Source organism: Nannospalax galili, unplaced genomic scaffold (genome assembly GCF_000622305.1).
Source record: "Nannospalax galili isolate Female #2095 unplaced genomic scaffold, S.galili_v1.0 scaffold325, whole genome shotgun sequence".
NCBI classification, from domain to species: Eukaryota; Metazoa; Chordata; class Mammalia; order Rodentia; family Spalacidae; genus Nannospalax; species Nannospalax galili.
Window position 1 is genome coordinate 1,238,471 of NW_008355159.1, and position 14,629 is coordinate 1,253,099.

At 39.0% G+C, this 14,629-nt stretch overlaps 1 protein-coding gene across 9 annotated transcripts in view; it reads right to left on the reverse strand.

Annotated features, from left to right (window-relative positions):
* Positions 1–3,548: 3,548 nt before the first annotated feature.
* Reps2 (RALBP1 associated Eps domain containing 2) overlaps positions 3,549–14,629 on the reverse strand; it is a 258,844-nt gene continuing 247,763 nt past the window's right edge. For all 9 annotated transcript variants that reach the window (XM_029555606.1, XM_029555605.1, XM_008852210.3 and 6 more), the window contains one exon: positions 3,549–9,301. In XM_029555606.1, the coding sequence (XP_029411466.1) occupies positions 9,233–9,301 (69 nt within the window). In that variant the 3' untranslated portion in view covers positions 3,549–9,232. The remainder of the gene's footprint in view (positions 9,302–14,629) is intronic.

A 14,629-nucleotide genomic window follows, 5' to 3' on the forward strand; every position in this document is an offset into this window, starting at 1 on the left:
ACACTGTTCCCTGTTGTTTCCTAAGATTGAAGCAGATGGACCAGTACTACTTTGGTTCTTCCTCCTGGTTCACTTCACTCATTTACACTTGAATTAACAGAATAATTCAGCATGGCCTTTTGATGTAGCTTTGGCTGAGTGAGGAAGGATCCCTGGCAGTGGTGAAGAGGCTAATTTGCTCTAGATAATTAAGGAAAATGGAGAAGCTCGAAGAGTTCCTCTGGAACAGGATTTCTCAGTTTCGGCAGGAGTGACATTTTGAGCCAGATTACTCCTTGTTGTAAGGGATCTCTCCTGTACATTGTAGGAATTTTAGCAACATCTTTGGCCTCTTCTATCCACTAGATGCCGGTAGCATCCCTCATTTACGAAAACCAAAATTATCCCTAGACATTACCAAAGTTCCCTGGGGGAGACAGAGGCAGAATTACTACACCTACAGTGGAAATGGGTGGCTGAAAGACATCTGCTCAGGGCTAGAGGCACTAGGTTAGAAGGGCCAGCAGGGTCACCAAGGTTCTTGGCTCTCCACCCTCCCTCAGGCAGCAGAATCAGAACAGTGAATCTAAAGAAAGGGAAAAGAGGAACACTTTGGTGAGGGAAAGAGTGAAGTATGCATCATGAATGTGTGAGGAAGCCCACTGCATCACAAACTCTAAGGGCCATCTTTCACATAGACGATAACGTGAGCAGTATTTCCTGGAGTTGTGCAATGGACGAGCTTGGATATAAACTATTTAAAAGTTCTTATCACCCTAAATATTGTATAGATTCCGCCTCTGTTCTATTTCATTTCATCCTCTACATACACACAAATGCCTCATGCTGTAATGCTTGGGGTGAGGGTAGACGGTCTATCTGTGAAACTGGTTCCTAGGAAGTAACTTAGAGCCAGACACACCAAGGATAAAAATATCAATCCCTCCACCATCACCTCTGCATCTCAGAAACTCCAGGAGGACCAGGATACAGGCTCTCAACACAGATGGGTTCAAGCCAATTTCATTAGAATTTCAAAGGACCTGCATCACAGCTCTCTGTGTCTGCATTTAATTTACTTTGCTTTCTTTTACTTCATTCCACAAGCATTATCTTTCTTCCCCTTGGCCTTCCTTCAGCCTTGTAGTTTTGATTAAGCCCAATATAGGAGTGGAGGCATGTAATGCATTCTGTAATGCTGCACCAAAGATGGGAATAGTCTATGCATAAGAATAAGGAGCACATTCTCTCTAAAAAACAATAACACACTCTCTAGAAAGCAATAATAGAACAAAAGTCAGCTTGGTCTACACTGTAAAGAGCTACTCAGGCTGTTTCTGAGAATATGTATGTATGCCCTCTACTGATGGCGCTACAGCATTCTCACAGATCAATCTTGAAAATTTTACACAGTTTCTGTGCCAGGTCCTTCTACCCAATCTTCTAAGTAACGGAACTTCAGGCCAAACAAAGGAAGGAATGGCTGGGTTACAATTTAGTGCCCTCAAATAAGGGCCCTTTTCATTCTGTGTTTAAAAGAAAAATGCACTGAGGAAAACGCCTCAGATACCAGTAAATACTATTGCTCACACTCCCAGAACATCTCATAATTGGAAAACAATATAACAGGACTCTTGGAAACGAGTTTGCCACGGAGATATTCTACTTTGAGCACTTTCTCCTGCAGGCCTGGGGATTTTTCAAAATTGCTAAATAAACTCATTAAGCACTGTTGTTCAAAACTAACAATATTTCAACTTCATTTTCCAACATGCTCTGCGCATTGATAATTTTCTTGACAAAAAAAGAACCCTAAATTCCTTAATCATCACACGACCCCTGGCACCACCCTCACAAAGGAGCTGAGGATGAAATACGCTTCGTGTCTTCCAACAGGGCTTCTCCCACAGAGGCTTATTCTGTGTCTTGGGCTTTTTGTTCTTTTGCTGGAACACAAACCAGAATATGTATAATGAATTAAAATAACAGTTCATTTTAGAAACATTAGGCTTCCGTCTTTGAGTAAAACATTTCCTTTATAGAGAATAGAAAGAAAAATACCTGGAGGTCATAAATCACTCCCTGAATACTAGCAATTACATGCATTTGCTCTTAAATCTTGGAAATAGCTTTAATCCCATCTCTAGGTAGCTTACGCCTTATTGGTGTCTACAGTTACCTATCCTAACACAGCACAGCACATATTCCATTTTGCCTGAGAGTCATCCATAGCTCTCTGTCCTACTGAGCTATGAACTTGTTGAAGAAATAGCTCTGTCGTCTTGGTCTCATCTCCAGCTTCTAACCTAGCGTTTGGTTACACAGTTAGGGCACACTAAGTGATCCACGGAAATGAGGTGAGCACACAGAATGAACTCATGGATGATACTATGACAAACTGCCTTATGGAAACAAGGGGAGAGAGAGATTTTGGCTCAGTTTCAGACATTTAGTGCACCAAGGAAGGGGAGTGGCAGGACAGCTAGCATCATGGCAAGAAGGAAAAAGAAAGGGAGACAGAGAGGGGCCCCTAAGGACATGCACCAAAGTCTTCTGAATCTTCCAAAATAATACCAACAGCTTGGGATTAATAACAGGTGGACATTGTAATACAGCAGGAAATCCAGTCAATAGACTTGTGTCTCTTAAATTTTTACAAATTTTAAAGGTAAGAAATTGCAACTGATGGGGTGAGATTATTTGGTCAAGATTTTGAGACAATTGTTTTTGATCATTTCTTATTACCCCTGTGATAGTATTGTCAACTTGACAAACATTAATACCACTGAGGAGATGGGGATTATCTTCATTACATGGATTGAGGGGGAAGAGTCCCCCGCTGTGGGTGGGAACATTCCCTGGATGGGATTCTGAACTGTATAAATGGAGAAAGGGAAAGAGAACTAAGCAGCACAATGCATTCGTCTGTGGATGCAATGTGACCAGCATTCAAGGTCTTGTCACCCTAACTTCTCTATCATGAAGGATGGTGACCCATAATAAACCCTTTTCCCTTAAATTGCTCTTGTCAAGGTATTTTATCACATGAACAAGGAAAGTAACTACAACAACCCCATTCCAGGTAAGGACTCTATGACAGGAACATTCTTTTTTGTTGTCATTGGTATTTTTGTTTGCTTTTGGTTTTAGTTTTGAAATGGGGCTACACTTTGATAAACTCACTATGTAACCCAAACTGGTCAAGGACTTCTGATCCTCCTGCCTCAGCCTCTCAACTGGTGGGAATACAAGTACAAACCACTGAACCCAGCTTTAGAAATGTTCTCCAATAAAAAGAACAGTGAGAAGATAAAGAAGGCAATTTGGCCCCACGTTAAGTCAAGTTTCAATTCAGTAGATCTTTAAAACGTACTGAGTCAGTCTGGATGTCCCAAGTGCTTACTGCATGCAGATATTGAGAACCTGTCTTAAATTGACAGGAGATGAAAAGAACCAAACTCAGACCGATTTCAACGGGAAGACTCCCAACTCCTTTTCTCATCACCTGCTGTAAGTAGATATGAGACAAATGGAAACCAGAAAATATTGACACCAAGAATCCATAAAAATGACATCATTATCATATATTTATTTTTAACATAGCACCTCAATTTCACATCACGTATATTTTCCAAGTTGAAGATCCTTAACTTACTATGTTCTTCACAGATTTTTCAACAAGTGTGAAAAAGAGGCAGTAAAGCTAGCTTGAGTCTACAAATCACTATCCAAATATAGGACACTCTTGGGGATTTATTTATGTTTAAGGTAAATATACAGAATGTTCCCAATGCTTAGCAAATGAATGAGACTCTGGCTGAGTTAAATATTAACACAACTTGTTAGAGCATTATCATGAAAAGACAGAAAGCATCAAATATAAACTTTGCTGTTACACTTTTTACTGTTCCATGTACCTGTAGTGAAAAAATATAATATACATTTTTACTTTCAAGATTAAAATAGACAGTCAGTTCATTAATCGCTCTTAGCCAATCATTATGAAGTCTAAAATGGCTCTTTTTGCCTCTGGCTCAAATATCTTATTTGTGCTGAAGATGAAAATAATGGCAGTGCTAAAGAAGGGGGTATTCTTGGTTCCCAAGGTGGGTGCAGTTGAAGCTGTCACACCAGTTGACTTAAATCAAAAATGGTACATCTTAGTTGATCCAAGCTGCATACAATGGGGTTACTCGGTTCTGTCTCATGGCAGAGCTCCCTGAAGGAAATTTAGGAGCTAGTCCTACCATCCCACAGACTGCTATAAACTTGGTGCCTGAGGGTATCCTTACTGTAGTCCTCAAATTCCAATTTGAGCCCTCTTAGAGCCTGCTGTCCTCTGGTGTTCAGAGTCAGTAAACTTAGTTTCTCTAACCTCCCACAGCCATGAAATTAGCTTGGAGCAAGAGAGGAGAAATGGCAAGACATGAAAAATAAGCATTCTCTAATTGTCGACAGCAAGGCAAGGCAAGGCTTCTGCAAACAGAGCAGGCACCAGCAACTGAAACCCTGCAGTGCTTCCTAGAAAAGCACACTGTCTTATCATGTATCTTTATCCAGTGTAGAAAATGATAGTACAAGCCTAGAAAATAACTATACCTAGGCTGTCTTGCTCACAGCAACACAATGGCTGCTTCAAAGCATATTTATAAAATGTCCTCTGAAAGCCTGTTTGAGGATAGGCAGCAGCTCCTGGAATCCGTGTGCATTGCTTTTATATTCTGGTCCTCTCTGTCTGCTGCTCGTGTGAGTTCATATAACTGAACACATTCTCTTCACAAAGTAGAGTGACACAAGGTAATCTCCAGTCAAATTACAATCAGTGACTAATATGTCTGTGTTGGTCATAATCCCTATTAGCCTGTGCTGAAAGAGAAGCAAGATGGGCAGGCTAAGAACTACACAAACCCAAATCTCTACTTCTTACTTGAACTACACTGAGTCATAACACAAAAAACTATAATACCCATAACTGGAGTATCAATTCAAGTGATCCTTGGAAATTAGAGTTTGAATGGAGCACTCGAAATAGAGTAAACCAGTTGGAAAGAGAAACAAAAGTTTTACTGCTGTTCTTTTTAACTACAGGGGGAAGAGATTACTTTAAGCACTATTTCACTTGTTAACACTCACGATGTTCAAACCACAACCTAATGAGCCTACTTGTCAGTAACATGGGAGGATCTGGTTGTTATGAGATGTTAAATTCTTATTTTTACATCTTAAAAATTGCAGCTCCTTGATGATATCTAGTCAGAGGTGTGACTGTAGTGTGTGTTGAACAAATGTTTTTAGCTCTAAGGTGTTAATACTTATAATTGAACTCTTTCCAACTACTGCTTAGAAGACATTTGCAAATGTCTGTCTTAATGGCAAGAATCACCTCAATTCCAGATATCATCTAATTGATCATCTAATTATATATCTATTATTACCATGATTATAAGACCATTCAGGACACTGACAAATATTTAGAAACACTATACATTCAAATCACATCTAAAGAAAAAAATATTTTACAATAGTTCAGACATTGGTACAAAATCAAAGTCCATGTTTTTTATTACTTACCCTAAAATGTACTAAAATTGAACATTTGAGACACAAGCAATCAAAGATACACTGGAGAAAACTATAACTTGCTTCATGCTGAGTTCATTTTAATCACAGTAGTCTATTTCAAAAACAAACTCCCATAAGGAACACAAGAATGGAATCCATTCAAAGTAACAGCTGTCTCAAGTTCTGCCAAGATTTCAAGTAACTTACTGTATCATCAAAGATGAGGCATTAAAAGAATAGTTTCAATAATATTATTTTCCTTCATATTTTATTTTTTACTTCAAGATAAACGCCTAGGTATAAAACTTCTTAGATGTTTTCACATTTGAAGACAATTAAGTCAATTAAATTCAACATGATAAAAGAAAAGCCTTTCTAATCTATTTTGAGGAATGACAGAGGACTAACTTGGAATCCATAAGATCAGGCTGGCATGCCAACTCTACCACTAGCTACCTCTTTGTATGGATTTCTAGGCCAAGAACTCCTAGTTCTTAGGGTTGTGGTTTTGCCACATGCTATATACCATGAGTATATGAGTACCAGTCCTGTTTAGCTATGATATCCCAGTCATATGGACATAGCTTCTAGCTAAGTGGACTCTTTTCCCAATTAGTCCCAAGCACTTGTACAACATTTGTAAAGCAGTTACAGCTTTCCAACTACGCCAAATATCTCCCTTGATTGTCACATACACATCCATTCTAGATGTCTATCATTTGATTTTTGCTCTTAGTCTATGGCTAGAAAGGTGGCCAAATGCAGTATGTCATTTACGAGATGCCAAAGGCCCTAATAAGCCCACTATAAGTGCCTCTTGTGCTTTCATCTGTGGGACTGGACAATGCCCATGGGGGAATGCCACTGAGCAACAAGGCATTTAACACCCTTGAATGGGGATAGCATTAACATTCATTCAGTAGAATTCTTCCCAACAAGCAAGTCTACATCTCTTATCCCTCATCAGAGAAGCTTCTTTTTACATTAGATGGCTATTAATTCTAGAGCAGTTTTATAGGAGATTTCAATGTGCCAGCCTTCCTATAAACCATTATTAAAGGCTCTCAAAAATATTATCAGGCATTAAAGCCATAAATTAAAAGTGCACATCCTAAGAAACATGGAACTAGAGAATGAGTACTAGTTATAAAATAGCAACAGTGTGGGTGTGTGTATTTGTATGCACACACAAATATTTCTTTCTAAAAATCTATTTCTAAGCAATTAATAAACGGATCAAAGTAGGTCCAGCTAAGAATGCAGAGTATACATATTATTGGTGTGTGCTTTAATGCAATACCTATCAAAAATATCAGTGGTGGGCTGGAGATGTGTCCCAGTCTTGCATGCATGAGGCCCTGGTTTGATCCCCAGCACCACATAAATATATTGGTGAGACTGTGAAACTCGGAGGGCCTTGATTGTCCAATGCAAGTTGTCTTTCCTTTAAGGAAAACCGAGCCAACCAAACAAAAGTCCAACCTCCTAATTCAAATCCCTTTGTCACTGACTTAATGGAGGAAACAGCATATCAGTGTTTTTTGAATGTATAGTATAGACTAACATTCCTTAGGTCATGTCTGGTTGGTGAATATGAAGTGTTATCCCAAATGAGTGCATATGCACTGGAAGATTTTTGAGATAAAGTGCATATGTTAGTTAGCTTTTCCTGAATGGAATGTACCAAAAGCCAAACACATTGTGTAACATCTGTAATCAGAACACTGCTGATAAAATTTGCTATGGTTTCCAGATCCCAGTGTATGGACAAAGAAGTTGCCTAGAAATTTGCAATGACCCATTCATAATATTAGAAAGGGTTTAAACTTACCCCTGAGCTTTCCCCTCAAGAACCAAAAAAGGCAGCCAAAAGAGAAGAGAAAAGGAAAGGCAGAAATAGTTCAAGTTTCATGACTTTGAAAATCAAATCAGTTTCAAATCCTCAAATATGGATGGAAGAGATTCAACATTTTGTTTTTCTTTGGAAAATAACATCATCTGTTTGAGCCTTTCACTTCTGTTGTTAAGCTACTGATAAAACTTGCCAATGAAACAAGGAAGTATCTGATAAATGCCTACTTTTACATAAAGTTCTCAGTTCTATTGAAATGAAGAGCTTAATCCCAAATGTTGCAAATCTATCCCAAACCATTTCAAAAAGGATCCTGGGCACACCTCATCCTAATATCCAAAGAACAAGTTAGTAAAATGCACAGCAGATAATACATCATGCTGTGAGTCTCTCAGTACGGTGTTAACATTGAAATGTCCTGTGAGGGTCAGTGAACTGAGGATCCTGTGCCCCTACAGGGTCAGTCACTTCCCACTTTCCACTTGGGTTTACTATTAAATTTCTATGGGACACTGGCTTCTGCAATTTGAGCTTCCTCTATATCACCTCCACCAGAGTTATCTGAACTCCTCTGAAATGTATATAAACCAAATACTTCAAAGGTATAGTTTACAGAGAACAAATAGTTATATAGACAGTGGAAAGACCATGTTCTTACATTATAACTTCTAACTCAATATGTTTACAATCCAGGCTAAATAAAGACAAAAATGACAACCAGAGATTGTTGGAGAGTTGGTAGTCATTTCCCTTTCATCTTCGTCTTGGATCTCTTGGTTCAAACAAAATATGTATTAATCCAAATTATTGTATTTGATGAGTGGTTTCCAAGCTCATGCCTTTACAGATGTGTTATCCTGTGCAGGATAAGAGTAGAGATCTGGCAAATATTTACTTAATTTGCTTGGACAGGGCAGTTAAAGTAGATTGGGCTTACCCAAAGATTTACATTAAAAGGACTGAGTTATCTGGGCTGATGGCCTAGACTGGCCAAGTTAAACAGCACACTGCCAAAATCTCCACTTCACAGAGGTGTAAAGACCCAATAAGACTTTGACATTCAACATAAAATAATAGTCATGTATTATTTATAGCTGATATAATATCAAAATGGCACTGGAAAAGTAATTTTTGGCATATAGTGGTAGAGGGCACAGTGCCAGTCAAAATGTGGTGCTTTTATTTTATTTTGGCTTTTGTTTTGATTATCATCATACCTAAGACTATCCAGTTGGAATTCAAATTATTCAGGAAACCAACCTACTGTATGTGACATACATATAAGAATAAAACTAGCATCCTGACAGTACCTCGTTATAAGGTTCCATAAAAATTATAAATTTTGTAAATAAATAATGCTGTAAATTGTTTGCTGGAAGACTAATTTTTTTTTATAAGGAGCAGTATCTAAAACCTTGGGAAAGTAGTTAAGAATGGGAGATAAATTTCACTGATCATTATAATATTTAAATGGTACCAGGGACTGAACTGAGGGCCTTCCACGCAAGCACTCTACCACCGAGGTATATATCTGCAGCTCTCTTTTTATTTTTATTTTTATTTTGAGACAGGGTCTCAATAAACTTCTCAAGTTAGCCTTGACCTTATGATTCTCCCATCTCAGCCTCCCAAGTAGCTGATAATTATGATTTTAAGTGCAAAGAAATTTTTTCCACCACAGTAAAATACACAAGTGAAGTGCAAGAGAGAAGGCCATAAGATTATATTGTGCTGCTCACAGCTTTAGACAGACATCTATGACAAGTAGTTGGACTCAAACATTCAAAAGAAAGATCTTGGCAGACGACATCACCCACTATCACTTGAGCCTTGAGGGGGTCACAACACTGTGACTGGACGAAGTTGTTCCAACTGGTTTTCCAATGCAATCCGTTCTTGGTGAACCTCCTAAGTTGTACAAAACAGGGGGAGGAAAAACAAAAAGAAAAGGAGTCATTTTCTAGGTTCATCTCTATTTCTTTAGAAATTCAAAGAAAATGTATAACTGGACTCAAACACTTCAGTGCTGTATAACTCAGGAACGTGAACTGGAAGGCACAATATTCAATGCAGGTGATTAGAAGGGGGCTTCATAATTAGTAACCTATCAACTCCTTTCTGAAGATGCTTAACAAAACTGTTGAACTCTCCTCCACAACCTTAGTCTCACCCCGCTGAGGCAGGACCAACAGCAAAAAAGGATATGAAACTTTAAAAGTTTGATTTGGGGACATCTAAAAGAAAAGGCAGATTCCCAATACAGAGTCCCGAGTCACTACAACTAAATTACTAGTTGTAATCTCTGGCACAATGTTCAGTCATGACTGAAGGATGAAAAGGTACCCTGGTCATCTGTCCAACAAAATCTTGTCCAGGCTCTTGCATAAAATATGACTTAGCATATGACCTCTAGGCAAAAGAAGAGAGGATCAGCAATCTTCTACTTGGAAAAATCAAATGGTCTGGCCTAAAACAAATTTTTCATGGCCTAGAGAGATGGGTCAGTGGTTAAGAACATGGACTGCTCTCCAGAGGATTTAAGTTTAGTTCTCAGCATCCACATCAGGCAGCTCACAACCACATGTAAGTCCAGCTCCAGGGGATTCTAATGCCTCTGGCTTCCATGGGCACTTGCACCACATGAACAAACCACTTCCTCCCCCTCCAAAAACAAAAATCAAAAAAAAAAGCCTTTTTAAAACTTTTATAGAGAGAAAGGGGCACATAAAAACAATCTGTTTTTTAATTAATTAATTTTAATTTTATGTATATCAGTGTTTTGTCTGCATGTATGTAAGTGTACTCCATGCATGCAATAGCCACAGAGGCCAGAAGAGGGTATTGGATCCCCTGGAACTGGAATTACAGATGGTGATGGTTGTTAGGCACCATATGGTGTTGGGAACCAAACCTGGGTCTTCTACAAGGGCAGTCAGTGCTCTTAACAACTGAACCACCTCTAGCCCCACATAAAGGCATTCTTTAAAAGAATTAGCCAAAGAAAGAATGAATTCTGTACAAAAGCTCAATTCTGAGATATTCCAAAAGAACCAACATATTGTTTAGTCAGTACAAAACTCAACAAGTGTTCAATCATTCATAATTCTACTAATTCATCCAATAATCTTCTATATCTATCTACTATAGGCTAGACACCAGTCCAGTTATGATACGAAGACCAAGACAGAGTAGACCAAAGCCCTTATAGGGCTTATATTCAAGTGACTGGAGAGAGACGATAAAATGAATGAATAAAATAGTTCTGGGAAGAAATACAATGATGTAACAGAGACTAACAGAGGGAGAGTCTGGGAGAATGTAGGAGGTATGACTACAGAAAGCTGCTCAGAGGTGATACAACTTGAGCAGAGACATGAATGAAGGGAGAAGGAAGCTCCATGAAGATATGGGGGAAGATATGAAGGATAACAAAATGACAACCGCAAAGGCCCTGAGTGAATGAATGAGTTTTGTGAATGTGATGTACAAAAAGGTCCATATGGGCTAAGAATGTAGCTCAGTTGGTAGAGTGCTTGTCTAGCATCTAGGAAGCTCTGGATTCCATGCTCAGCACTGCATAAACAGGGTGTAGTGGTACACGCCTGTAATGTCAGCACCTGGGAGTTAGAGAAGAGGATCAGAAGGAGATCAAGGTCAGTCTAAGATAAACAGTGAGTTTCGGGTCAGCCTGAGCTACATGAGACACTGTCTCAAAGAAAAAAAAAACAACTTAAAACAAACAAAAAGAACAATGAATAAAACTTGTCTACTCCAAAACAGAGAGGTCAGGAAATCAAACAACAACAAAAAAGTAAGATCACATGCAAAGATTCATAAAACAAAATTAATTTTTGTATTTTGAAAATTATCATAGGACGAAATTGGCTATATGTTCTTTTAGTATATAGTTCTATGAATTTTAACAAATGTATGGATTTGTGTAACCACCACCACTACAAGTAAAATACATCACAGTACCACCAATACAAAAAGTTCACCTTTGCTCATTCACTTCTGGTGGGAATGCAAAGTTGTGGAGAACTCGCAAAAAACTAAAAATGAATGTACCATATGATCCGTTGATACCACTCCTTGGCACATACCCAAAGGACTTGTCCTACTGTAGAGATACCTGTACATCCATGTTTGTTGCTGCTCTCTTCACAATAGCTAAGAAATGAAAACAACCTAAATGCCCCTCACCTGATGAATAATGAAAATGTGGCACATTTACACAATGGACTTCTACTCAGCAATAAGAAAAGATGAAATTTGCAGGCAAATGGATGGAACTAGAGAGTGTTATACTACGTGAAATAACACAAATGCAGAAAAGCAAGCATTGTATGGTCTCCCTCATTTGCAGACTGTAGCACCAATTCCTTATATGTGAGTATACAAATTCTGATGTAACACCAGTAGCCAGGTAAAGGGAAAGGATACATGGAGGTAAAAGAAAAGAAAGAACCCAAAAGAGGGGGATAGTAGGGAACAGATGTTACCAGAAGGGATATGGGGAAAGTGGAAATGTTTGTCAGGGAGGAGAGGAGGGAGGGACGTACAAGGAGCCAAGGTGTGTGTAGAGGGGGAGTCAGGAGAGGAGCAATGGTGGGAGGCAGGTGTTATTGGGGGAGGGTGGGGATAATGGTGGTGCTGAGACTGGGGAGGGAAGAGGGAGGCCTGATGGGAGGAACAAGAATAGAGATGAATGAATCTTGGGGGCTTAGGAAACCCAGAGGGAAATGTGATACCCCTGAAACCCCATGAAAAATGCCCATACAGTGTCTAAACGTTAGTGCATATGTATACCTGGGAAGTGCTTGGCAAGGAACACAGTGCCAGACAGAAGAGACCTCCCTTTGAATGGCTGGAGAGAGTGGTACAGGAGACTCCCAAAATAACACAGTTTATTGCCAAACCTCTTGGTTATCTCTCAGAACTAGCAGATAAGACCCTACTGCTGAACACAGGATATGCTTCGGATACAGGACTTAGAGCAATGGAGGGGGAACTGACCTGGAGGCCTTCTACCAAAAGTTTAGCTATCATAATGCTAAATGATAAAATGCAAATTGTCAAGAGAGGAAAAATAATCGATGGTACAATCCAGCCCTAAACCCTAATAACCATAACCACCAGCATGGCAAACTACCTCTATTGGTGCAGCATTGGCACTGTTATCTGGGGGGGGGCAATCAACAGTCATCTAATTAGACTTAAAGTCCTCTCAATGGTAGTGAACTCATGGGTGGCACTGTAAACTCAGCCAAATACACGTGACAGGAGAGACCATAAATCCTAGAGAAAACCCTCTCTGTTTCATATCTCTAAACAAATGAAATTTCTTACCATACGTTAAATATGGATCCTTATATTTACAGACAAGCATTCATTACAGCACTTATCAAAGAAACTGCTTTTTGCAACAGATGGAGTCCACTGCAGAATTCCACAAATGCTCAGACACAGAGAATATATGTCTGAGAGATGCCCAGTCCTAGGTGACACATCTACAGTTGAATCTCTATACCTAAGGCTCATAGAACATAGGCAGAACAAGGGGTAGGGAGAAAACTAATGCATCCCTTGACTCTCACGGGTGGAGCTTCCTTATACAGCACAGTGCAATGCACACAGAAGGCCACAACTGGCCAAGTTTTAAAGAATAAGAGACTACAGAATGTGTATTCTTGGATGGGACTCCTATATTGAACCTCACCCATCCATGACTTGGGGACATTGCAAAGAGGGACCAGAAAGATTGTGGGAACCAGGGCTTGTTCATGAACACAGGGAAGCAGAGGCTTTCATGCTACTGGAAGCCTGTACATGTGAACTTGTGGCAATGGTGCCCTGAGTGTAGGACTCATGCCAACTTAGTTGAATGGGGGCCAAGAGGGGAGGTGAGAAGTGGGTAGTGGGCCAGCTGTAAACTGAGAACTGTTGGAGACTGGTTGATGTTGGATAACGGAGAGTATGCCTTGCATACAATCTCTAGATGGGCTGACCGGACTCCAGTGGACAAATTTGCACTGAGGGATGTCTGGGTGCAGGTGCTTGACTGGATAGGACTTAGCATGTATAATGGAATGTATCAGGTCCGCTGGGGGGATGAGGGGCATGGATGGGGGAGGAGGCCTAGATTTGATTAAGAAGTGTTGTATAAAATTACAAAGGCTCAATAAGAATTTTTTTTTTAGGTTCGCCTTTTACTAAATTATATACCTCATGCATAACCTATCACAAGCACTGATATATTTCCCATCACCACAGTTTTACCTTTTCAATAACGTAAAATAAAAGGAATTCTACAGTGTATAACCTGCTACTGGCTTATCTTGGTCAGCATAGTGTCTTTGAGTTTCACCCAAGTTGCTGTATACATCATTTCATTTTATTTTTGAGTACTATTCCGTGGTATAAAAGTATTTCAGTTGATCTATTCATCCTTAAAAGGGCATGTGGATTGTTTCCAGGTTTGGGATATGAAAACTAAAACTGTTAGCACTCGTACACATTTCTGAGTAAACATAAGTTTTCATTTCACTAAGGCAGACACCCAGAATTGGAACAGCAAGGGCACATGATAACTGTGTGTGTGTGTGTGTGTGTGTGTGTGTGTTTGTGTGTGTGTATGAATGTGTATATATACATATATATATTTGCATAAGATTATTGAATGACTTCCCAGCATGAGGTACCATTTTGCATCACCACCACCAATGTATGGGACTTCCAATTGTCTTCAATTGATGCCATTTTTGTTTGTTTGTTTGTTTCAGGAATTCTAATATGTATATAGTAGTATGTAATCCTGGTTTAAATGTGCGTTTCCCAAGTGATTAATGATGTTGAATATCATGTCATGTATTTATCTGTCATCCTTATGTTTTCTTTGGTGAATAGTCTGTTCAGGTCCTGTGCCCAATTTTACATTGAGATGCTTGAGATTTGTCATTGAGTTTTAAAAGGACACAAGTTGTTTATCAAATATATAATTTGAAAATATATTATCCACATCTGTGGCTTGTCTGTTAACTCTCTTGACAGTATCTTTCACAGAGTAAAAGTGCTAAATTTTAATAAAGTTCATTATACTAAATTATTTTCTTCTAGATCATAATTTTGGTCAGTTGATTATACTAAGGCCATGTCTAACCTCAAATCATGAAGATTCTTTCCTTTTATTCTCTAAAAATTTTACAGCTTTATATTTTACATTTATATATGAGCCAT